Source organism: Podarcis liolepis (genome assembly GCF_965112155.1).
Source record: "Podarcis liolepis genome assembly, chromosome: 3".
Classification (NCBI taxonomy): domain Eukaryota; kingdom Metazoa; phylum Chordata; class Lepidosauria; order Squamata; family Lacertidae; genus Podarcis; species Podarcis liolepis.
The window spans coordinates 41000641-41027743 of record NC_139557.1 but is presented as its reverse complement, the minus strand read 5'-3'; the positions used below and the strand labels follow the sequence as shown (position 1 = coordinate 41027743).

Sequence of the window (27103 nt, the reverse complement as noted above, 5' to 3'; positions counted from 1 at the left end):
CAATCCAGTTAATGTAATCCTTTAATACTGTTTTAAAAACTGGGACACCTGGATGCTAGAGAAAAGTGAATGCTTATCTGCAGCAAGAGCTATAAGCAAAATGTGGGTAGAGATTCGCTGCTCTTGCATTGAATGAACTTTTTAAAGCAATTAAAACAAACTTATTTGACAGATTGTCAATTAACAAGGGTATGAATCTTGTAGCCTTTTTTAAAAAAGAAATTTATTATATGGAAATATATGTTTGTTCTTATATAATTCTTGAGGATTTCAACCCGTCTGAAATTAGGTGACATACTAGATGACATTTTAGGAAGAAGAAAGTGACTGTCTGAAACTTCCTGATAGAGATTATGAATTATTTCCCCAAGAAGTCATCATTTAGAGGATAAGGCACAAGGCAACTACCTGGGTCAGGAGGGGACAGGAAAAGGATTAAATAATAAAATCTCTTTTTTCTTACACTTTGAACCTGCACCAGACAGCTTAACTCAAGATTATTTCTGTGCATAGGGGCTATGACAGATCAGAAGATTTATCTTAAACAGTGCTGGTATTTGTCAGTTTGTGTTATAGTCTTCCCAATGTGATTTTCCCCCTCCCCATTTTTCCTTTTTGGAAGTATGGCATGAAAATGTATGCACATATTTTGATACCCCTACCCTACCCACTTGATACCAGAGTCTTGCGGCATCTCAAAGACTAACAAATTTATCATAGCATAAACTTTCATGTCCACAAAGCAGTCCACAAAGGCTTGTACCATAATGAATTTGTTAGATGACAATCATAATTCCACATACCAGGGAGTAAGCCTTGTTGAATTCAATAGGACTTATTTCTGAGTCGAAATGGATAGGACCACACTGTTAGGCTTTGTTGTTTTGGGTGCAGCAGGCTAACATGGCTAGCCTTTAGAGATTTGAGCAGATATATATTTTATTTAAAGGTACTGCCAGGAAGTTGTCATTATGCCTGGACAGAGATTAACGCTATGAGAGTTGCATTAAGAAACTTCAATTATTTGTTCGGATGAAAGGACCGCTTTGATACTGGGCTCATCAGTTTCTTGCTTGAGTAAAGACAGAGACAGCAATTATGCAGCTTCCCCAGAGCCAATTGTGATGTAGGTTCTCCTCATCCAACTATCTTTTGGAAACTTTCCACAACAGTAATGTCATCTTCCAGGAAGGTCTGTCATGTTAAATTCTACACTGGGATGAGGACAGTCATGGCATAACAGTTTATGGGCCTACTCTTGACATAGCAATCTAATCCACATCCTAGAATTCAGTTTCTAATCTTGGCTCTACCTCTGTTTTTCAGCAACTATTAGCTTTGATAATGGGTCTCAGACATGAAACACTGTTTCAGAATGAATCTGATACCCAAATGAAAGGCAGATGCAAGACATTCTGTCATACATGGACAAAGTGCTACGAAAGCATTAATTTGACTTATATATTGACTTCCTACTTATATTTAAATAACTTTGTTATCCTTACAACAAAATTCTCCCATGACACAATTGAAATAGTATATCTTCATGGTTTGAAGGTGCAACTTCACGAACATTCCAAATATCAATGCACCGGTATAAAGAATAAACTAAAAAAATAATAACTGTAAGTCTTCTTGTTGAGAATTAGAGGGAAATACACCCAATGTTGGGAGGAGACTTCCAGATGATTTGACCCACATCAGGGATATAGGAAGCTGCTGTTTACCAAGCCCAAATCCATTGCTCCCTCTAGCTTAGTTTTGTCCTTACAGTGATTTGCAGCAGTTCCCCAGAGCTTCAAGCAGTGCTCTTTCTCAACCTGCAGCTGCCAGAGATTGAACCTGGGTCTTTCTGCCTGCTAGCCACGTGCTGTGCCACTGACCTATGGTACTTCCTCATCCTTTCTTAGCACAGTAAAGCTATTTGGAATTTCCTCTTCGGGCTCCATGAATATTAGGCGTAATTCCAATGGTTGCTCAGACAAGCTGGCAACACACACACATCCCTCCTAAGCAGAATTCTAGTAATATTTTTCTTCCATACCCTGAACTACTAATACAAGATGCATGATCATTCTTGTCACAGTATTATTGACTTCTTTTGTTATACATGAAAATCATGTAATGGTGAAATGTTGCTGAAAGCATTAAAACAACAACCCTATATTGTATTTAATTGGGTCATCCACATGTGAATGTACTATCTCTTGATGATGTTCCATCCCTTGATGGCTTATCACACACTGTGTTGCCTTTGATGAAACAGTGCAATATTGTTGAATGGCATCAAAGCAAAATTCACACATCCATGTTATCATCACATGATTCAGGAGTTACTCAGTGAGTCATATGAATATGTGGACATGTTCTCTGTCTAAATTACTTACACATTGAGATCAAGTACCTCTACATTGTGTCCTTTCCTTTTCAGAAAAGAATATGAGGATCATGTGGTTCATGGAAGCCTAATGTGAGTTTTAGGTCAGAGAATAAATATTCACCAGTTTATTCAGACAGGCGCACAAAAGCTTTCTATGTGCTTTGAGAAATCATTCTAATTACTTCTGGCTTTCCACTTCCCCTCCTGACGGCCTCAGCAGTGACTAGCAACTGTTAAAGATCTCTGTTTATATAACTGACCTCAAGAAGAAGGTTAAAAATATCTGTACCAAGAGGCCCTCATCACAATTTTTCTTTTGTTTAGACAAGGCTACAAGCTTTTGAGTGCTCAACGCCATTCCACAAGTTAAATTTTCTGTTCACAGTGGAAATACTATAGGCAGTTGTATTGGCTGTATGCATGCAACCTGTTCTCTAACACAAGACCTGGGAGTGACCTTTTTGTATTATTGAAGTATGACTTATAAATATGACATAGGGATAAACTAGTCATCATGATAGATATGCTTGTAATATTTATTGTATACCATCCATCTGTGTCCAAACTATTATGTTTTAAGATCAGGAGGGGGAAGCCTTTTGCCTACTTCCGAAAGAAGATATATACAATGAAGTGTTTGAATTGACTGTGTTGGTCAGTTAGATTAGATAGAGGCATTGCATGCTTGACTCTTGATAGCATGGTGACTAGTGTCTTATTCCTCTGAGACAAGTAGACTTGATAATAACAGGGAAAATGGGGGGGGGGGACTCTGGAGTGCGAGAACAAGGCAACTAATGCTACTAACAGACACTCTGTACAATAGTGATCCAAATCAATAGGTCCAAATTAATATTGAGTAGTACTGTACTCTTGGCAGGAAGCTCACTCTATTGTAGTCTGTGGTCTGGTGTTTTCTTTTTAATTTCATAATTTTACTGTGACTTCAAACCGGTCAGAAGAGCATTGCAATCTATGCTGTTCAGTTGCCTGTGTGTGCATATAGACGCATTTGCATTTGTGTGCACTGGAGACAAGCTCCATCTACTACACCTGGATGGTTGTGGTTATGTGTCCATATTTACAGAGGACAATCCTAGCCCAAGCCTGGTTTAAAGACAAAGAAAGAGGGACATTGAAGTTGCTCATCAACAGATTGATGAGCTTACAGATCACCTGACCACAGTCTTCCCAATATGGTGACATGTACTGAGTTTCTATTTAGAACAATCATTTACAGGAATCATTTCTAAACTAATTTGTATCTATCCATTTCAGTTAACACATGCAAATTTAATGTCTTTACCACCAGCCTACAATCCCTATTCTGAGTCACTTCTATAGACTCTGTGGCAGGGGTGAGTGAATCGATGGATTTGGGTTTATTTGTTTCTCTTTTTTCCCATTTTAAGTTTAGTTCTCCACATTTCCACATCCATTTGCAAATTCTTCTTTTTTAATTCCTCATGAAAATTCCTCAGCGTTTTAGTGTGAATTTCTCCTAATACACACAGTTCTATGTGGAATTTTGCCTAACATTTTTATGCAAAGCCAACAATACAGTTTTATGGTATCTTCATTAAGGTATGCAACCTTTTTGTGCAATCTTTGCTGTAGAGTATGCATTTAGGTAAGCATTACTTGACTGGAAAACTCACTCGCTTGCAAAATGCAGAGAAGTGTAGATTTCCAAGGCTGTTTATCTTTCAGTTCCTGTATTGCACATTAGGTAGGTTCACCTTTAAATGCAAACTCAGTTGAATATCCCTCCCATCTCTACACTGAGGAAGGAGCTGGTCACTGAAGAATGGTAACCCTAGGAAGTCAAGTGAGCAATTTGTTAAGGAGGCATTTTGAAAAGGCACAGAAGGGGACCAAAAAGGCACTGCCATTTTTGAGGGGCAAGTACCAAAATGAAAACTGTTGTTGGTAGACAGGAATATTTGGGCATACAGTACCCCAGTATATATACTTGCACGGGATAATAAATAGTGTGTTTAATGTCCCTTCAATTGCTGTTTTTTCTGAATTTTAAATAATTTGTTATTAACAATAACTTACTATTTGTCCCACCTCTCTTAAAAGGTCTTCCAAGTGGCTTAGTGCATGAGTCTGTGTTACGTTTTTTTTCAAAGAACCAGCCAGCTCTTTCCAACTCAGCTCCTTACTTATTTTCCCTAGAGGACTAAATCCTACTTTGAACTAGTCTTCACACTCTTTTATAGTATAAGTTTGGAACTGCCTTATAAAGAGGCAAAATGTTAAGGTCAAGGCATGTAATGAGGGTGATGGCATTTATATAGAGCCTGTATAGCTCTATACATTTGTTGTGCATACTGTTGGTATTTTAAATAGTAAGATTCCCTAAGGGCCAGCTGCTTTAGTACATCCAGTTGAGAGCTGATGAATGGCTGCGAAACCAAACTTTTAGCAAGCTGTATCCATTCACAGGAGAAGGGAGCAGAATTAGTCCTGCTCTAGCAGCTCCAAATACACAGCCAAAGCTCTACACAAGCAGGAGCTACCCTTTTAACTTGTATTATAAGAAAGGGAAAGTTCTGAATGTGAATATTCCTCCCCCTCCATTGAACTGAATGGGAAATGCTACTACTAGAAAAATTTGCTCAAGTTGTATAGTATGTGAATGATACGTCTTTCTTATTCAGCTGGCAGACTCAAGTATTATTTCTTTGTTCTGACTGTATTGCAATGTTCATATTATAATATAAGCATATTCTTGATTGGATTTGCCCATCTGCCACATTTAAATACTGATCTGTATTTAATTATTAAAGCTCCCTTTCCATCATTAGTTTTGCCTAGTAATTTAAATACAAGCAGTGCAGCAGCTGAAAATGTAATTCTTGTTCTTAGCTTGCTTAGCAGCATATATAAGAAAGCTAATAAAATTATCCACTTGATAATTTTTGGAAGGGGAAGTTGTCATCCAATACTGCTTTTGTCTCTGAATTTATGCAACTTTTCCCATTAGTAATTGGTGTACAGTGGTACCTCGGGTTAAGTACTTAATTTGTTCCGGAGGTCTGTTCTTAACCTGAAACTGTTCTTAACCTGAAGCACCACTTTAGCTAATGGGGCCTCCTGCTGCTGCTGCGCCGCTGCCTCACAATTTCTGTTCTCATCCTGAAGCAAAGTTCTTAACCTGAGGTACTATTTCTGGGTTAGCGGAGTCTGTAACCTGAAGCGTATGTAACCTGAAGCGTATGTAACCCGAGGTACCACTGTACTCTGAAGGCAGTATGCCTTGCTAATCAATCAGGCAGTCCTGCCTGCATTTTGAAAGTATCTTATGGGACAGAAATAATTTGCTTTTCATAGCTTTCCAGCATTGGGCTGACCTTCAGGATATTATTGCCCCTTCCTCCAAAATTATTCAAATTTTAGCAGGTTTGTTTTATGCGATCACCTACAGCTGTTTGGTCCACATTCTACATTTTGTTAGTCTTCTATTTTACATATCCATATTCTTTATGCTTTTTTGCTATGGGCAGCTGTGACAGTGCCCCTCAAATGAGTCCATTATTTCTCACCAATTTCCTCATGCTGTAATAACTCATTCTCTGCTCTCTCTTCTTATTTTGAGTCTGCATCACTATGATCTACTTTCATTGTGTGTGTGTGTGTGTGTGTGTGTGTGTGTGTGTGTGTGTGTGATAGAGAGGTCAGTGGCACAGGCGAAGCAATCCTATGTAGGCCTACTTAGAAGTGGAACTTATTCAGTGGAACTTATTCTCATGTCAGCATGCATGCAGCCTTGTACTCAGTTCTTAGTGTCTTTGCAAGGGAGGAGTGTGGCTCTTCCAGGTAGCTCTGCCTACTTGTGATTCCCTGATTCTTCTACCCCTGGTGCCACCTACCATCACCTGCCATTCTCTGTGTTCTCCAGTTTGCACCTAGTCTCAAGAAGGGGTATGCAAACAACATGTTGAGGAGAATGAGATGTGAAAGTACTATAGAAAGGTTTGTAGTAAGTAATAACATTAATCTATAAGTCAGCTGCCAAAGATTTGGCTAGTGTTCCCCACTAACCAAATATGTGAATTTCAGAAGCCTTTGAACTGTTTGGTCCTCAAGCTTAATTTTCATACTAAAACACACACATACTTAAATATTGGATTTTCCCACTAAATACACACACGCTTTAAAATTCAAGTAGTAGATAGGTAGCCGTGTTGGTCTGCCATAGTCAAAATAAAAAAAATTCCTTCCAGTAGCACCTTAAAGACCAACTAAGTTAGTTCTTGGTATGAGCTTTCGTGTGCATGCACACTTCTTCAGATACCACTGAAGAAGTGTGCATGCACACGAAAGCTCATACCAAGAACTAACTTAGTTGGTCTTTAAGGTGCTACTGGAAGGAATTTTTTTTATTTTAAAATTCAAGCTAATGGTTATTCCAGGGACAGCTTTTGGAAGGAAAACAGTACTGAGAGAAGAGTTAACCTGTCTTCTCATGCTGTGGAGAGTCTTGGTCCATACTGGTTGCGGAGGATCTGAGTGGTGGTTGTCAATGAATTTGTCATCAACCAATGAAATGATCTAATGATCTAATGTTTGACGCTATCAAGTGCTGCCATGAATAGGGCACCAACATTGAGGGCTAGCTTGTTCCAGGAGGACTGTCAAAAGAATCTGGGTGACCATGGCAAGGGGAAAGAGTTGTTAATAGAAAGAATAGTGCCTCAACGACGTACCAGTGAGTCAACATTAGCACAGAATTACGAATAAGAAAAACATTACATAAATGTTAAGTGATAATGAAAGGTCAGCGGTGTGTGACAGATGTCTGCCTATCTACAATTGAATTATAATTGGGGAGGGGGTAGAGTATTTCCACAGCTGTCTTCACAGTACAGAAATCAGGAAATGCCTTTGCAAATAACCAGAACTAAGTAAAAGGGCAAAATTATCATGCTTAGCCAATATGTCACATGCAGATACAACACTGATAATAGCATAAAATATTTGTTATATGTGGCAAATCTGAGGCTGGAGATTAACTATCCATGCTTCTGAGGTTATTTGAAAATATATGTATTAACAAACTCATATATGTAGTGCTTCTAAAGAGCGAGAAGCTGGATGGAGCCCAAGACTGACAAGTCCTGCCACTAGCTGTGGTAGGACTAAAGTAGAACGGAATGTGGTTACTAAGCAATGCAGGATACTCAAAAGCACTTCTTAAAACTGTTACTTTACATATTCTAGAATTGGTCTAACATTAAAAATGGATTCTAGGGCTAAATCCTTTCACAAATTACTAAAGCATGCTTACACCCAGCACAATTGAGCAGCTGAGAGAGGGAACTAAGCTGCCCTGCAGAGTGAATGTTTTAAAGTGAGTGGGTGGGGTGGAGGATAAATGGGAAATCCTTCTCAGACTTGGATTTTAATCCAAGATGGTGGATACTTTGGGGCTTGTGATACATTCCTGTTCTTTGAGCTGCCAAAGTTTCCTTCTTGGGACAAGCTAGGTAAGCTCCATCAACACCCCTACATTCTTGCCCCACTTGTGGACTTCCAAACAGTTGGCCACTCTCAGACATGAATCTATAAGGTCCAATTCAGCAAGCAAATTCATATATCCTTGTCCTGAATTTTCACACGATGTATATATGTGCTCAGTGTGTACTGATTAGCTATTTGAACCTGGAATACTCCTCTTTGTCTCAAGCAGTTGAATGGGAGGCTGCTGGTCCCGCACTGTGTTTTACAGCAAGGCCCTTTGCTACTTTCTGGTGTTTGAATTGTATTTGTTTTGTTGAATACAGAAAGCAGCCTTATGCAGAGTCAGGCCAGCTATGCAACTTGCCACAGTTCAGAGAATGGTTAAGAGTCAAGACACACAATGAGTTCTGCTACTACGCATTGTGCCCTCCCCAGGGAGAAAGCAGAACTACACCTTTAAAAATGATTTGGTTGGCTGTGGTATCAGGTGCAAATGGGAATGGATCGTCAACACCCTACTAATCAACTTCTGTTGACTTTTAGAAAAAGAGAGAACAGGTATATCAAAGTTCACCTGTCAAGGATTTAGAATTATGTGAAGCTAGGATGAGTCAAGCTTAATCGCCTACAGAAGGAAAGGAAGGGAATTCATAGTAGTACGAGTAATTTTCATGTCACAGGACTTCTTAAAGGATATATTGTTACTGAGAGGCTATAGAACTTGGCAAGTGAGATATTTTAAAAGGTGCTCAATGTGGTGGCTTGCATTTTGTTGGTTTTGCTCTTTGGTGGAAAAAAGGTATGTAATTACTAGTAACTATATCTATGTAAGTAAGATATGGGGGAGGGGCTGGTCAACAATGGTCTTTCCAAGTGTGGAGAGCTTGAAGACACGGGATATTGGGTTTATCTATTTATATTTTAGAAATGGATTACAAGGGAGATACAATTACCTCACAAAGGAGGTGAATGTGTTCTCGTCTTTCTGTGAATCCTTTGTCTGCCTTACTTCCCCCTGGTCTGGGAGAGGAGGGCCTTGACTGTGCCTAGTGACGAAACAAAAAGTACATGAAAGATCATGTGAGAGCAAGTATGTGCGGTGTTCAAAAAAGTGATGGAAAATGAAACCTCTGAATGCTTTCTTTTTGCCCTTTACAGCAAATATTTATGCTAGCTGCAAGAACCAGCTGCAAGGGGTCTTTGTTTAGGCCAAAGTTTCCCAAACATAGGTCTCCAGCTGTTTTTGTACAGCTCCTATCATCCCTAGCTAGCAGGACCAGTGGTCAGGAATGATGGGAAATGTAGTCCCAAAACAGCTGGAGACCCAAGTTTGGGAAACCCCAGTTTAGGCATTTTTAAGAGGAACCAACCCCAAAGAGACTTGCGTTTGCATCATTTAAAGGTGCCAGAATGTAAGCACCACTTAGGAAGGTAAAGCTCCCAATTATTCATTGCAGTTGTGGCTTTATCTGCCCTACACCTAACATCATGTGGGCATGACTAGCTAAAAACAGCTTTCTGAGCAAAAGTAGAACATAATTTAGCCTGCAGGCCAGAAATTCCTCACTCCTGCAGTGGAGTGTTTGATGGGGACTAGGGAGGCCTGAGTTCAAATTTCACAATGTGTTAATGAAAAACAGATCTTGAATGAAAAATAATAGATTTGTTTACTGGGCCCAGGAAAAAACAACAACCCAGCATGTGAACTACATCATGTTGCCACTTTAATGAGGCAAGCTGAGACAGTTGTGTCGGGCACCAAGCACCATTCCTCCCACTTGCTTGCCTCACTGCCTGTACCAGCCATACTCTACCCATCTCTGTCCACCCACCTCGTGAGGCTTTCTGCCTCCCTGTCTCATTCTGAAGAAGGGCCAGAGGTTTTACCATGATTGAGGAAGGGAGGAGAGGAAGACAGAGAGAGAGAGAGTCTGCCGGTACTGATGGCAAATTAGCAATACAGTGGTACCTCTGGTTTTGAACTTAATTCGTTCCAGAGGTCCATTCTTAACCTGAAACGGTTCTTAACCTGAGGTACCACTTTAGCTAATGGGGCCTCCCACTGCCGCTGCGCAATTTTTGTTCTCATCCTGAGGTAAAGTTCTTAACCCAATGTACTACTTCCCAGTTAGCAGAGTCTGTAACCCAAAGTGTTTGTAACCCGAGGTGTTTGTAATCCGAGGTACCACTGTATAAGAAACCAGCACTGCGGTGAGGTAATTTTAGATCCTGGACTTAATGGTTGTGTCCATGTGCAGTACACCAGTTGTAAAGCACATGTTTAAGACTACTCTTCTGCCACTCCGCACTTGACCCAGTCTATGATTGCAACGGCCTCTACATTCCTGATAGATTAGAACCAAAACACCAACCAAAAATAGCATGGCAACTCTGTTAAAAAAAGAAATACTCTGAAAATGAACAATTTCTGTACTTCACACTCGCTTAAACCATAATGTCATCTCCACAACAGGAGTAAAATGGAGTTTGCTGTGTCTCAGGAAAAGAAGTAGGAGAAAAGTGCAATCCGTTATGCCAGCCCTGCATGTTGCTGTGCCCATTCTTCATGCTGGATCACAGAATGAACAAATAACAACGAACTAAATAAAAATAAGAACTTTTGTGAATCAGTTTAGGCCAGTGCTGGCTGGGGCTGATGGGTTCAGTATATCTGTGGGACTTCAGGTTGGGAAAGACTAATTAGAAGTTTACAGCATAATCAAGGTTTTATTCTCCCCGCCCCATCCTTAGAATTGTAGAGTTGAAAGGGTCGTCTTGTCCAACCCCCTGCAATGCAGGAATCCTTTTGCCCAATATGGAACTCAAACCCAAGACTCTGAGATTAAGAGTCTCAGGCCAACTGAGATATCAAGAAGTTGTTCCATACATGCTTCACATTTGTGCCTTATGACTGAAAGGTTTTGTATAGTGCTGATTTTCCACTTTGGCAGTGCCTTAGTTCATGCAAGGTTGTTTGTTATTGTTGTTGTTGTTTACAAGTCCCTGTCAAAGCCTTCCCACTTATTGAATATCTAGTCTGGCTCTCCTTCTTAGGTGTGCTGTTTCGGCAAACTGTTTTATTTGTGTTTGATGCTCATTTTGCCTGGTCACAGGTTAGTGAAAAACAATTGATTGTTGATAGAAATGGAGCTGAGAAGTATGGCAGAACCACATTGCTGTCTTCTCTTTCCTTGTTGTCAGTAATATATTAGAAGGTAGGTGTGTGTGTGTGTGTGTGTGTGTGTGTGTGCCCTGCCCTTGCAACCAACACTAAGATTTGTGCAAAAGAATAGTTCTGGACCAGACTCATATTATCCAGGTGTTTTACACTCTGTGTGGAAGAGCACTTTTCTAAATGGTCTTAAAACATACTGGAATAACTGTTCCCAGCTTGTGTGTTTTGAAAAAGACATCCATTGGAATGTCAATTAAGAAATTATGCAACAGTCCAATGCACAAAGGAAGCTACTTTTTCTCTGACATATTACCGGAAGTGTCACTCCCCCCAATTTTTTTCCTGTCGGTTCAGATTCAATTCATTCAATTCCAAATCATCACAATGAAGCATATATTCTCTCTTATTTTCTTTTCATCTATCTAACGACCACTGACATAATAATGAATGGTTACGGCTTTGCTTGAAGCTATATTCTTCATTTCAGAGAGTAAGAGAAAACTATAGACGTAGATCATTCCTGCTACGTGGAAACTTGTCATGCTCCACTAAATATTTAGCTCTTAGTTTTCCTAATATTCTTATTTTCTTGTAAGCTTGATTCTCTTGAAAGACATTTGATTCCTTTTCTCTGTCCCTTACTGAATTTGAACTATTTCCAAATGCAATTACCATCTACAGTCAATTCATTGGTATCTAAGTTAGCTACACACATATTGTTGGCCTCCTAGACAAATATTTTCTGCCTCAGAAAGTTTTCCAATTATCTACACATTTCACCATTTCCTTTTCATGGAAGGTCTTTAAACAAATATTGGGATGCTATTTACCTTTCCTTCTTTTAGGTTGCTTGTGCAATTAAAAGACAGAACTGCAAAAATGCTTCCAAAGCATCTTGAAAAGTTCATTTAAAATCAACATTATAATTTTTTTTAAGCATCAGTGAATAAAATTGAAAATATAATTACTTCACTGACTGCTCCTTCATTATCTCCATGAAACTGATAATGCAGCTTTTTTTTTTTTTTGAGCCATTGAAATTCAAAGCTCATAATTTCCTTACTGTTAACTTAAAAATTCACATGCACCTTGAATTAGTATGTCATGTATAAAGTTGTGTTAGGCATAATATCTAGACTAGCAAATACGCTGTACAAAGTTCTGCGTTCATTTATTCAAGATTACTTTCCTGCATAATTTCCCACAAAAAGGTTAATGTCAACTTTCCCAGTGCTTTGGTATCTTTCATGAACCAGAAGCAGATGTATCCTGGTGGGGCTGGGAGTGCCTGGAGTGCATGTGACTCGAAACAGCCAAGCATAAGCTGCTGAATGATGCAACAGGCAAACCCACTTTGACTTGAAAGAGAAGATAAATGTAGCACAGGGGACAGTAATGCATACGTTAGACAGAGAGATCTACACCCAGTTACTTGTAACAGAGGCAAGTTATAATGAAACATTTGTCATGTTGCTGGTATTTTGAGGTAATAGTTTGTTTCCTTATTCTTCAGTAAATGGGGGTTGACTACCCACAACCATCTGTGTAGTGTATAGCATTTTATTGATGTATTTTTTTTTCTCTTTGACTTTCCTTTAACAGAAACCCCTAATAAAATGAATCGCGGTGAAGCAAAACATCTTGCAGATGCTTCAGGGTCTGAAAAGTCAGAAAGAACAACAAAGAGGTCTAAAGTATCCACCATCCGAAGGATATTTGATATGGCGAAACATCGAACAAAGAGGTCTTCTTTTTTCCCAACTGGAGTGAAGGTTTGCCCTCAAGAGTCAGTGAAGCAAATTTTAGCAAGCCACCAAGCTTATTATAGGCTAAGAGGTGAGCATGCCACAATTTGATCTGCTTTCGATATACCACGCAATTATTTTTGTGACAAGTAACCATAACCTATTGGCTCATAACCTATTGGCCACATGTTTGCTTTTTCTTGCAAGAAAAGACTTTGAAAGCAGCTTTGTAGGCAGTGTTATATCTTTCCTGATATAAGTGGTGCAACACTGCCAGTATATTAAAAATGACCGTGTGAGGTCCCAGTGTTATACTTCAAGGTTTGCTGTGGAGAAGCTGGTGTCAAAATTCTCCTCAGCTGTGAAGATCAGTGGATGACCTAAGGCAAGTCAATGAAAGTCAGCCTAGGCCAGCTCACAAGTTGTCTGATGCTGAAATGAGATAATTTTAAATGTATTTTATGCTGCTCTAATCTCCTTGGAGAGAGAGTGAGGTACAAATGTGACAAACAGTCTATAAGCAACAATTTATACTGACTCAGACAGTCAGCCTGGTCTTGTACTGTCAATTCTGCCTGTGTTTCATCTCTTCATAAGTAACCATGTAAACCTGGGGCAAACAAAATGGTGTCCTCAATATGAGCTTGACTACAACTCCCAGAGGATTTCACAGAGGCAGCTAGTTGACTGCTGTGGGATATGGGACTTGATGAGCCCTTAGTCTTCTGATCCAGCAGGGTTCTTGTTTGTTGTTTTCTTAAATTGCAGCTTAATTCTAGAGATGTTGTGTTGAATCAACAGCATTCCAGAGGCAGCTTGCCCCTTCATGTGTCACATGAATTTCTGGATGATGTCTTTTCATTCTAGTAAAAGTAGCACAAGGTAGAAGGAGGATTCTTTCATGCCCTCCTGCATCACTTAGAACTATATTTAACCTAAGGACATCTGGAGATTTGTGCTGCACCAGACCAAAAGAAGGGTGTTGGAGGAAGGTTTTCCAAGACACACAGGCTTTTGAGAGGCTGTTTATAATGATGTAGCTGCTTTGAATTAAAAGGATCCAGATAGCGTACACCTGCAGTCCAAGACAAATTTAATAGTTTAGTGAAGCTGTTTGAGTTTGTCTGCTAAATATGATAAATGTCCCTCTTCTGGAGCATCAGCAAATGCAGAAAAAATTGTCATGCAGTTCCACATATTTCTGCATCTCTCATATTTATGTTTTGTGAGTTAAGATGTTCCGCAAGAATGTTTGTAGAACGTATATAATACATTATCTTGAATAATTCATCAGCAGCGGTGCCATAGGTTTTGTCACACATGAGTTTTGCAAATGGGTTAAAAATGATTCATGCATATCAGGAACTTGTGGTGTTTACAGAAAAACTGCAAGCAGATAAATTTTCTGCCATTTATAGAATGGAATAAATCCAACCTAGAACTGTAAAAGTGGGTGACTTCCTATTTGCCCAGAATGGCACCTATTTTCTTCCAGACCTAAATACCACAACAGGCAGCACTCTTACTACTGTAGAATCACAGGGATAGGAAAAGTATGGTTAACCATTCCCTTTCCAGCAAGAGCCTCTCCCTGCATAGTAATTATGCTTACGAAGAAAACAAAGCCCTCTCATTGGTGCCAAAAGGAACATATTTTTTCTCAGCCTAATTATAGTCCTGGGAGGTAAGAGGGATTCCTGTTTGTATTGCTGTGTGTGCTCCTCTTTTTATGCTACGATCCCAGCAAAAATCCCATTAAAATCCTGACAAGATGTGGTGTGGGGCAAGGAGAAGGCATGGCTGGGTGTGACCTGCAGGTTGGTGTTCTCTGACTGCAGGATTTCATGCATGCTCTGAATGTTAGTTGGTATCATTAAACAAAAAGTGATTGAGCAGGAGACGTAGTTCATCTGCCAAGGAAGAGTTAAAGCATCAAAGACTGGGAATGTTTAGCATGGTGTGCTGGCATATTTTGGGTATAGCTACTTCAATAGCCTCTGAGGTACTCCTTAGGTAGTGGTTTCACTCAGTGGTGTTTCCCTGTTTGTTGAACAGCCTCCTCAGTGTGATGTTTCTGTCTCCCTTGCTCTTAATATTCGGGAAGTTGAAATAAATAATAATAATAATAAATTGTCTAGTACCACCTTAGAGACCAACTAAGTTTGTTCTGAGTTTAAGCTTTCGTGTGCATGCACACTTACACAAAAACCTATACCCAGAACAAACTTAGTTGGTCTCTAAGGTGATACAGGACAATTTTTTAATTTTTTTCAATTACGTCAGACCAATATGGCTACCTACCTGAATTCAGGAAGTTGTTTTTTATATTGTTGTATTACCCTTACAAAAAAAGCAGTTACCTAGAATGCAGCAACCCTAAGCAGCTACCTAGAATGAACTAATGAGGATGGAAAAGAAAGTTGCACAGTGATTAACCCTTTTATTTCAGCAATTATTGAATTCACCAAGTCACAATGTTTGCTTCCTTGAAGTGACTGTTTTGAGCTTCCTTAGCAATTTCCCACTCAAATCTATGTTGAATTTGGTAGCACCATGGCAACTTTTAGCAATCAATTCAACAACACTTAAATCTTGCATCGCACCAGGTCCTATGCACCATTCAAGTTTCTGTCCATGGATGCCTCTCGTCTGGTTGGTTCCATGGCCAACTGTTTTAGGTTAGTCATTAAGGACACCTAGAAATGTTACCTCTTTTTCATCACTGGAACATGGTAATCAAAGTCACTCATCATTACAATATTTCTTCCTACAGCTTCCTCCTTTATTTCACTCTATATCTCAAAATCACTCTGGATGTTTTCAACAGGGGATGATGGTACCTTCCTAGTACTAAATTACTCTTAGGGCCTTGTATTGCCACCTAAGTGATTCTGTGGAGAAGTCCTTTTTGGATTTCTAGTTCGTTCGACACTAAAGTAAAGAATGTTGTGGCTCCTAATATGTCCTTTTGGTTTGTATTTGTATCCAGAGATAGCCATGTCCCACTGGCTTTCTCTCCACTTCACCATGTTTCTGTTTTGCCCATTATATTGATGCTCTCCTTTAAAATCAAGCACTTCATTGGCTTGCCCATCTTGGCTCAGAAGTCTCTAGCATATAAACACACATACATGGTGCCTCTCTCCAAATTTCTCTGGCATGTGTGTTTTCCTCTATGGCACTTTGGCCTTTGTGAATGCCTGTCGTGCCCCTCTGCACTTTCATTGCCTAGTTACTCTAATCAAAAACATTTTCACCCTCATCCCTTAGGGATGATTCATCTGTAACTGCATGGCCCTCCCTTCCAGTTGGCTTTTTCCTAGGGATCAGTTTGCTCTGCCACCTTTTAAATTTAAGTGCAAGCAGTCTGGTTGCACTCTGGTTCATGTGGAGCCTTTCTAGAGGTCTGGCTTGGCCCAAAATATTCTCTGGGGCCTAATAAATCTAAAACATCCATCTCATGCACACATTGAGACTCATCAGCTGTAGATGGCCTCACATGTGGAAGAGGTTGCATTTTAGAGAAATTACCTTGGAAGATTCTGCTTTCTACCTAGCAACCTAAACTTTGCTGCCAAGATCACACAACTACTTTCCCCCATGTCATTGATACCAACATGTACCATGATCACGATCTCCTCCTGAGCTGTACAGGCTATCTAGATGACTTATGAGTTGTGATCTGCAATTTTGCACCAGGCAGGCAAGTCACCATGCGGTCTTGCACACTCATCACAAACCCAGCTATGTTCTGATTTAATCACCCACTGCCAGGAGCCCCTGACCCACTGAAGGAAGTATTATCAACACAAAGGTTATTTATTCAGCCTCCAAGGAATGAGCCCATTCAAAGAGATCAGTTCAAAAGAAGGAACATAGTGACACCTATCATATCACTTTAAACAGAAAGCAGTGGGGAGGGGGACATAGCTCTTATTTTGTGCACACACTTTTGTAGTATTTCTTCCCTGTTCCGTTATTTATAATTTACTGTAGTGTTAAGGCTTCTGGTGGCAAAGGCTTCTTTGGTTAGGCAGATGGCTGGTTAATATCTCAGTTGGATTAGTTGATGGCTCATCGATGGGTTATTTATTCACAGTATTTACCACTTTTCAGGCAGACCTCACAAAGCAGTTTACGTAAGATTACTACAACAGTAAGCATTGCTTTTTAAGAAACAGTTGCAACAGAATGGATAAGGCAACTTGTCTGTTTGGAAGAAGCTGTTGCTGCTGCTGCTCCCCTCTCCTCTGGGCAAGATGCGTCCTTCAGAGGCCCCCTGTGGTGGCAGTTGGGGGGGGAGGGAGGGAGAAGAGGCCACAGAGGGATATCAGTGGTGACAGTTCCTCAAGTTTCTTTCTTCTCCCCTCCCCTCAGGAGAATACTTTATTTATGAATTGCATCCCATGATACCTTCCAAAGTGATTCACAATATGATCGGAGTTTTGTATCTTAAAACGGTTAAAGCAATTGCATATATAAAAAGCAATCATATACAGGCACACATACAACAACAGCAGATACATAGAATCAAATCCAGCATACCAACTTTTGCTACCAATTTAGATACCCAAATACTAATAATGATAATAAAGGTGCATTGGTTATTTAGTATGTAAACTAGTCTGTCTCCTAGTATTCAGCGATGGTAGTCTACTGTAAATTTTTGGGTTTACTTGCCTAAATTATGTATTATACTACTTTTCCTAACTATCCAACAGTAAGATACAGATTGCAGCTGCGTGAGCTTATTTTTGTCATCAGTCCCATACCTGAGTTGAGCATTAAATTATGATGCCAACCTGGGCCTTCACCATGCAGGGTGGCAACACCTATGAGCACTTCATGTTGATTATACGAGATGCACAATAATGCTTCTATGTGTGGTGATTCACCACCATATGATTAAAGAACAGCAGTTGTTCTTTCCAATTATGAAGTATGAGGATATCTCTGAAGAAGTGTGCATGCACACGAAAGCTCATACCAAGAACTAACTTAGTTGGTCTTTAAGGTGCTACTGGAAGGAATTTTTTATTTTCTCTTTATGAGGTTTCTGATAAAAGCTTACGGAATCTTTCTTACTTTCTTTCTTTCTTGCATTCATTCTTCCTTGCATTTTCTCTCTCTATGCAATCCTTGCCTATATATTTCTACAAATTGATTTTCAAAAAAAAATTAGCAAAATTAAATTGCATAGCAATTCTTGATTTTAGACTGCAGTTCTCTTCATGCATATGGGACTGAGCTTTCTTTTTCAGGACTGTCTTTAAAGTATGGAGGCTTTTATGTCATGAGTTTCATTGCATCTAGAAATTATGCATTTCATATCCAGGTGAATATGGAAAGAACTCCCACAGGCACCTGTTATATTAGAATTCAAAAAGTAAAATTCCTGACACCTACAAAGTTGTTGAGCCCCGAAAATAGTGATTTTAGGCTTTTGGAGCTGTTTCTGCTGCTTTTTCCATCGTGTTGCCATACATCTGGGTATTTCCTGGCCAGCCCCAGAGGCACCATGCACCTCGGAAGCTTGTAGCCTGGGCTGCTGCAACAAATAGCTGTGCAAGCTTTTGGTATACAGAGATGTGAGAGGGCATCAGAGAAGGGAGAGAAGGAAAAAGGGACAGAGGCCAGTGTTGCCTGCAGCAACCCTGACCATCATTCAAGGCACCCTAGGGTGCCATGGCACACTGGTTGAAAAACACTGTTCTGGGGAAAGGCTCTGGCTGCCAGTTTCCTCCTCTTCCTTAGTTTCCATGTTGCTTTTGTAGAGCTCAGCAGGAAGGATGGAGGCATTAGAAGTAGAATTAGTTGGCCATGCTAGTCATTGGCTCTAGCGCCACCTGCTGTTGGCTTCCTGCTTTCTGTCCCACCAGTTCCAATGTATACCAGCCGCTACTGCCATCTTCCTTTGCATCTATACCCTCCATCCATTGTTTGAGGGCAGATATTGTGCTAAAAGCATTGGATCAAGGCCACCATTGATATATCTCCCTCCCCATCAAAAAAAGGGGGGGGGAGAACCAATTGAAATTTGTTTTTGGCTTGTTTTTTCCTCTCAAAAACTCCCCTCAGACAACATACGTTTCGTCTGTGTAGTGCCCAGCTCCCTTTTAAAGCTATTCAAGCTGGTTTGTACGATATGGCAAAAAAACAAAACCTTGTTGCTTTTCTTTGTTAGGAATTAATTAATGGGCTTGTGTAGTCTGACATGCACACATTCATTTATGAACAGCAGGTTGTTAAATATTTGTGTGCACGTTAGTCCTCCTTTTTGGAGCTTGTTGTATTAATTGCACTAGGCTGCTGACAGAGGCTGAGCAGAGGGGACTCTTGGAACTCTTCCTTGCAGCCATGAGATTTTACCCTACTGTGTGTTTGTTCTGAAGCGTCATCCCAGCCTTATTAGTTTTGTGCCTTTGCACATGCTTGCTTTTATTTCCCCAAATGATACAGAAGCCAGCAGTTGTTCCACAGCTGCGATGGCTGTTATTTTCCACCAGTAGCTACAGTTTTGGCATGCGGTTCGGTTAGTTATTCAGCATCGAGAGGGAGCACTTTAACTTTTAACAAATTAGAGCCAATGTACAAAAGAGGAGAGTTGTTTCCATGGGGACTATACATCAAAGCAGGTTTTCTTTTCTTTTTCCTGGAGGGTCATTTGAAACGACAACAAATGAAGCAGGAATATAGATGCATAGGACCACATAATTATACTTCGGACAGTATAACATTTATGAGTCAATAGATTCTGGGGGGGGGGGATAAAATGTACACTAGAATTGGCATTATCTATGGCTAGATTATTTCCATCTGTGCCTAGGCAATTCTTTCTGTGGAACAATAGGAGAGTTTTTCCCTTTTACCACAGGATGCTGATCCAGCTTCAGTAGCTTGGTTACTGTTCAAATGTAGTGAATGAGAGGGCATGCCCAGAGAAAAACACTTTCCCCCCCAAAAAATACACCATTTCAAGAGCATTTTTGTATCATATTGGTAGTCCTACACTGTAAAAGGCTGCAGTAGGAGCCATGAGGATCAGCTGATAAATAACTATGCTTTCAATAAAGTGTGGGTTTTAAAACCCTTTGAAAACCATTTCAGGAATTATCTGGGCATGAATGTGAGGAAAATACTTTACTTCCAATAGGAACCAGCCATAGTCACCTTTCTTTATTGCAGCAGCACTAGGAACTAGTTCTGGTGACTAGCTTTAGATTTTATAGGGTACAGGTATAAAGCACTGTGAAATCCTGGGTCGGGGAATAGTTTTTCAAGGTCTAGAACAGGATATAAAAACTGGATGGGTGTATGTACTCAAATAATGGTTCTGTAGTATTGCCACCAAATATCTAAAAAGCTATTACTTGCCCAATAGCTCGAATCTCTTGTTTATATGATTTGTTGTCACCAATTCGCCCCACCTCAATCAGTGCAGCTTTTTGCAAACAGCAGTTTCATCTATCCAAATCTCTGATTATTCAGATGCCAATACATGCGCAACTTGCACTTGCCCTTCAAAGCACTTTCTTTCCCTCAAAGAGTTCTGGGCACCATAGTTTACCCCTCACAGAGTTAGTTTCCAGCAACCCTTAACAAACTACAGTGCCCCGAATTCAAAGGTAGTTAATGTGCTTCAAATGTGCACTAAATATGTCTAGTGTGTACAGAGCCTTGGAGTAGTAGGGGTATAAAACATGTCTCACAGGGAGTTAGAGTTGACATATTTTATTGCAGCAGAAGCCTGTTTGATTGAGGTAGAAAATCAAGAGTAAAGGCATTTCTCATTATTGTACTTGCCAGGGTATTTCCACCTGTCAATGTAACTTTTAAAAGCCACTCTTTGGAGCCTGCTATTTTATTTACTACCATCATACTTAGTGCAATTTTCCTGCCATAGGCCTGGTTCTTCCAACCACACATTGCCGCTTGATCATAACCCCAGCTAAAGGAGCCAACAGTTCAATAACCACCCCATACCCATGATTTTCACTATTGATTAATCTGAAGAAATTAGTGCTTTGTGACTGAGTTAACATGTTCACCTCCTAATTACAGCTGAGCAAGCTGCTGTCCTTTCTCTATGTCTTCCCTTCGGCTGAGACCTCATGATTTTCTGAAACATTTTTTAAAAAATCATTTTGGGGAGAAGGCTGAATAGAACTATAACCACCTAGAATTACAGTCACAAAAAGGCATATCACTGGGGAAACAAAGTCTATCGTTTGGAGTAAGTGGCTTGACTGTAAGCTTTATTGAACAAATAAATAATTACTTCTGAGTAACTCCCACTTAAGTGAAATGCCCTCCCAATGCATATTTATCAGGCTAATCTTTCTATGCACATCTGGCAAAAACACGACTGTTTTGGAAGACATTTGATTATTTTACTGGCTTTGTGGTTTTATTTCTGTTCCTCTATTACTGTTTTTTGATATATGAATGTTGTGTGTGTGTGTGTGTGTCCATTTTTAGTAGGTATTTTATGGTATGAACAATGAAATAAACATATGAGGACTAGTTCTGACTAAACATACTGATGAACATACTGCACATTTCTTCCCAAAAGGAAAAGAATGGGTGTAGGGGGGTGGTTTTGCCTAGCTTTGAAGTTGCTAGACAATTCTAAAGAGAGAGGCCACCAGTGGTCCTTTTGCTTCTTACAAAAGTTAGAACTAGTAAGCAACTGAATGAGCTTCAGAGTTTGGGCAATTTGGGCATTTGTGGAGCAGAGTTCCATGTAACCCAACATTTAGCTGCATATGTGAGACAGACTGAAGCATTAGTAAGGGATCAAACACCTTTAAGTCTCTATACGAGTGCTGTTACTAAATTAAGATTAAAGTTTTTGCCAAGTAAAGTGCAGGCATTCTTATTCTGTTTTCTCAGTCTGCCAAGAAGCTGTATGGGAAGCCTTCCGGATCTTTCTGGATCGGATTCCAGATGCATCAGAATACCAGAATTGGGTCACCGCCTGTCAACGAGACACTTTCTGCATATTTGACATTGGGAAAAATTTCAGTAATTCTCAGGAGCATCTGGAGATAATTCAACGGGTAAGACCTAAAGACTGTGTTTTCTCACACAGAAGAATGTCTCTTTTAAAAGACCAAGGCACATCAAAAAAAGATTTAAAGGGTCCACGGTGGAAAAGAAATGGCATTAGAATCATGGCATTACAGCTTTCCATTTTATGGTGGAAGAAACTTATAAAACTTTCTCTTTTTAAATCTTTTTGCAGCGAGTAAAACACAGAACCTTCCAGGATAGGTAAGTACACCAAAATAAGAGTTCTCTCCAGTTGATGTTCCTGCCTTCTGTAAACAAAAATGTAAAAGGTATGTAAGCATTTTGAATGTTATGTACAGTGGTGCCCCACAAGACGAATGCCTCGCAAGACTGAAAACCCGCTAGACGAAAGGGTTTTCCGTTTTGGAGGTTCATCGCAAAACAAATTTCCTATGGGCTTGCTTCGCAAGACGAAAACGTCTTGCGAGTTCTTGCGGCGTTTTTTTCCTTTCCCCCCCTTTTCCCCAAGCCGCTAAGCCGCTTATCAGCTGATCCTAAGCCGCTAAGCCGCTTAACAGCTGATCCACTAAGCCGCTTAACAGCTGATCCGCTAAGCGGCTTATCAGCTGATCCGCTAAGCCCGCTAAGTCGCTAATAGCGCTAATCCGCTAAGCCGCTAATGGGCTTGCTTCGCAAGACGAAAAAACCGCAAGACGAAGAGACTCGCGGAACGGATTCTTTTCGTCTTGCGAGGCACTACTGTACCGGTAGCTTATGTGTATGACATACATTTATTACACCTGCTACAGTTAAGAAGAGTGTAAAAAAATCCTCTGAGTCTGGTGTGTCCATGAGTGACTCCCTCTAAAGGGTGAGTGATTCAGAATCACACTCTGTTCATAAATAATTTGATCCACAATCCTATCCAGGAAGATTTGGGCATGAGCTATTGTAGGCTGAAGATCTTTCAATCTCCAAAATGATTTCTAAATAGACATAATGCAATATTCACAGGAGAACTGAGATGGATAATGTCAAAATTGAAGTCATATAAAGTTATTTACTTCTGACTGTATATTTGTTTGTTTAAAATTCCATGAATTTTTCAATAATGTGCCCTGTTACATATACCATTCTGTAATCTGCTTTTTATCAACATTTCCAAATTTAAGATGTCCAGTCCAAACCTTTTTTTAAACAGTTCTTGTTATCTCATATGATCGGAGTAAAGTCTGGCTAGGAAACCCCAGAGATTCCACTTTCAGCAGAGTGTGAAAGTTGGTATATAAGTTTCCTTTTCATTGGTTCTCATGACTAGACCACTTGTGTGAGCTGTTAAATGTACAAGAAAGCATTCCTGTGGCTTTAATCTGAGCTTTAGCAGCCACCAGATCAAGCAGAAAGAATTTTGAGAAGACCTTTTGTTTGGAAAGATGTTACTTTAGATACAAGTGTGTTCTTAGATATTTGGCCAGTTATAATCTGAGAGAAAGAAAAGAACATGGAGTGCTCTTCATTCGTTCATTCTTTCTGATGGCCAAACTCTTTTCTCCTTACAGTCCTCCCCTCCCCATCACTCCAATCATTCTTCCTCTGGTAATGCCATAGTAATAAGAGGGCATGCTTTGGATGCATAATGTCCCAAAGTAAGCCTCTGCATGGCACCTCTGGTTGAAAGATACCAGGTTGCAAACGTAGAGAATTGAGAGAATTAAGAGAATTTGGCAAATGGATGTTTTAGAAAGGGTCAACACCCTAAATTAGAAGAACGTTTAGCTTGTCATAATGAAAGACAAGACCCTCAAAGAAGGAGAACACATAGATTTCCTGACTTTCATCTGTTGTGTGGTAGCCACATGAGGTGCCGTGTCATGTAGAATATTGGAACAATTCATCAGAAAGGAAAGGAAATATTTTACCTCCGTGAAAATGACCCCTGTGGTTGTTTGTTGTGGCACTTATTTGCTTTATTTACTATTGCTTCCACTACTACTCTTTTGAAATTGGATCAGTTTTGTAGAGGTCAAAAATTAAAGGAACAGTGTGAATGGAGAAAAATTGAGTTATAGGACCAGTTCACACATCATTATAGAAAGAAACAAAAGCAGTCTTTTACATTGCCTAAAAAATAACCCTGACAAGAGTTCATTACAAGTGCAAACTGAAGTGAGACTACATTTGGTGCACTTGTATGTGAATCGGTTTTCCCTTCTGAGGCCTTCACATCATTGCCTCACCTTACCTTTCTCTGCTTGTTTTCTGTTATACCCTTTTATGACCTTCGCTCCTCCAACTCTATTAGCCTCAACTTTTTGCCCTCTTAGAAGCAGGCACAGCTGGCAATGATGGAGCTGGTTGTCATCCCTCACTGCCCCCTGTGTCTGAGCTCCTTTTCTGACTCTGAGAGCAGAACCACCTTTTTATTTCAAATCCCTCCTCAGAACCCACTGGTTTCCTAAGGATTTTGGTATAGCCCCTTAATTCTCATCCCCAGCTTTAAGCAAGTCCATGTAATATTAAAAACATGATAACATCAAACATTAAAAACTTCCCTAAACACGGCTGCCTTCAGATGTTTTCTAAAAGTCAGATAGTTGTTTATTTCCTTGACATCTGATGGGAGGGTGTTCCACAGGGCTTTGGATTTCACACTTCTCTGAATTTTGCGCTGTAGCTCTTGGTTTTAAGGACATACACATTTTAAATGTATATTTTAGGGTAAAATGGAAAAACTTGATATCACAGTAAACATTGCTGACAGAACAATCACCTGTTCTGGGGATTTCCCCATCCCCACCTTGAGCCAATTTTGGGAGGGTGGGGGGTAGAGACGAGGGAAAGCAAGTTGTGCAAGTCCTTTGTGTAGGACTTCCGCTGATAGGACTCATTAGTTGAATCTCACCCAGTGTATTTAGAAAATTTTACATTGAGATAGAAAATGTATTTAAATGCATTTGTGAAAAGGGTATATATAAATATGAATTTTTGTATGGATTTATTTTTTAAAAAACAGAAACAGGATGCCATTGACTTATGAATAAACTACTTGCAAAATGGACAGAGACCAGAAGCAGACTGATTCATTCATGGATAGTGTTGTTGTTGTTGTTACTGTTACTATTGACAGAAATGTTTTAATTATTGGGAGGGTATTTAGAAGCATTTATTCCATTATTTGGGCTGCGTCTATAAAACTAAGGCACCTGCCCAGCCAAAATAAGCAGTTTTAAGTTCCATTGATGTAAGTGCAAAGAAGAGTGAAATAGAAGATTCATTATCCTATTGAAACCAATAGAACTTTAGAGAATACCTTTAGTTGAATCAAGGCCTTAATCTGTATGTCAAAGAGGGAAGAATTCCTGTTCCTTTCATCTTCACTGCATAATTTACAGTGTTCCTTATTTCTTTCTGATAGAAAAGAGGAAATTTCTACAGAGAAAACTAGTGGCAAAAAAATTGAAGAACCTTCTGTTGCTACAGGTAAATTAAAAGATGCCATGTGTTTCTATCCATTAACCCTCAGTATTATTGTTACTTGTTGTTCAGAACTCTGAAATATAATGGGTGTCGCAAGTGAAATATGCTAATGGCATATGTTTGGATTATAAGTCTCATATCTTTCCCGTAGCTTTCAGTGCTTAAACCAGAGCGTTTAACTGTGCACTATTCATCTTGTTTCTGCTGTAAAATACTTCTCAGAAAAGCTGCTGCGGTTTGCTAAAAGAAATAATCAGGCAGGAAATTGGCAACACAGAATTTCATCTGGATGGGGTTTGATGGTATGTTGTTGAAGGTAATGCTGTTGTTCGTGCAACTGCATGAATGGCTTTCAAAAACTAAATGGCAGCATTGAAGGGGCCATTTTGGTGTGTGATCCTAGCAGGGATGTAGGAGGTTCAAAACCTTTGCCCCTGCTATGGTTCTAGTCTGTGTTGGGTCCCTCCCTCTGTACCTGCTATTTGCATTGAAATAAAACCTTCCACTTGCACCAAAAGTCTTTCTTCTAGTGCAAATAGTAAGTACAGGGCTCCTAATCTGGATTGGGGCTACAGCAGAGGAACAGAGGCTTAAAGCCCCTACTGTCCCACCCCAGTCAAGCTCCTGATCTGAATTGGGGCCCTTATGCCTACTATTTACTTTAAAACATTCTTTACGTAATTGTTAATTGCCTGAATGGTGGCACATGTTTGGCCTTTAAAGTGAAGTTCTAACTCATGGTGAATTCAGTGAGTCTTACTCTTAAATTAGTGTGCGTAATATTGTCACCCCAATCTGTGCCTTTGTTTCTCTTGAATTATATACATCACAAGTGGTAAATGTATATTTTAATTCATTGCTTAGGTTCAAATTGGTTCTGTTATTTTGCTAATTCACAATATTTGCTTCTTGGGCAAAGAAAGAGCTCCCACGCCTGTTTTTAACCCCTCTCTACCTTTACTGCACACAGCAGCCCCTACAGGCCCCGTTGTCGACGACACCAAAGTTCCTGTGAAGGTGAGGGCACATTAACATTCCATATCGCTAGCCAATTGCTCTTGGTTTTCTGACTCAGTGACTTGTGTGCCATTAGAAAAACCCATTAGGTTTTCTCTATATTCACTTCAGTTATGATGTAAATGTTGTATTAGCGTCTCTCCTGTGAGCTAATTGTGAATGATGCCTCCTGCCCACGCTTGTGGAAAATAATGGTCATTTGAAATGGCTTTAAAGCAAAGGTTTCACCCACCAATGTTAATCAAGGCTTTTTGACCTTATTGCATAATCCATTCCCATTACACAAACAGCAGCCTATGCTTTGCTATGAAAGGGTGGGAAAACAGATCAGAGTTTTCTTTTCTAGCTTCTGGGAATGAGGGAAAAGGCATTGAGGAAACATTGGTCGAGGGAAAAGCCCGCCAGGAATTCCTGTAAGGAATACTTTGAAATACTGGCTGGTATACACAAAGTAACCACAAAGCCCTGAGCTGAGCATACCTTGGTCCATTGTATGTTGCAGTCAGGGCCATTCCAACTTGCCCATGCCATTCATGCAATCATTCTAGAAACCTGTATGTTTAGGGTCATTAGCAAAGCTGTGTGCATTTTGCGATGTGCTCCCCAATAGCCCTTTCATTGTCATAGAGGATGCTACAAATCTTCGGCTGTAGTCTTCAGACTCACCAGAGCATCCTCTGTGCCATTACAAGTTATCATGGGATGCACCTCTCGGTTTTTGCAGCATAGCTGGGCAGTGAATGAATGAAGTATTGGGATAGATGTTATTTAAACTTACATATGTTTTACATTCTGTCAAATCATCACAGTAGCCCTACCCACCAACCC

General features: G+C 39.9%; 1 protein-coding gene across 2 annotated transcripts in view; it reads left to right on the top strand.

Moving 5' to 3' along the window:
• Window positions 1-27103, top strand: part of IMPG1 (interphotoreceptor matrix proteoglycan 1) — an 83347-nt gene that overhangs the window by 13379 nt on the left and 42865 nt on the right. The window contains exons 1-6 of one of the 2 annotated variants that reach the window (XM_083497429.1): window positions 12283-12510; window positions 12627-12860; window positions 21662-21828; window positions 22014-22042; window positions 25197-25261; window positions 26229-26275. In XM_083497429.1, coding sequence (XP_083353555.1) covers window positions 12641-12860; window positions 21662-21828; window positions 22014-22042; window positions 25197-25261; window positions 26229-26275 — 528 coding nt within the window. In that variant the 5' untranslated portion in view covers window positions 12283-12510; window positions 12627-12640. Of the gene's footprint in view, window positions 1-12282; window positions 12511-12626; window positions 12861-21661; window positions 21829-22013; window positions 22043-25196; window positions 25262-26228; window positions 26276-27103 lie in introns of those variants that run through there. The other variant, XM_083497428.1, reaches the window with a different exon arrangement.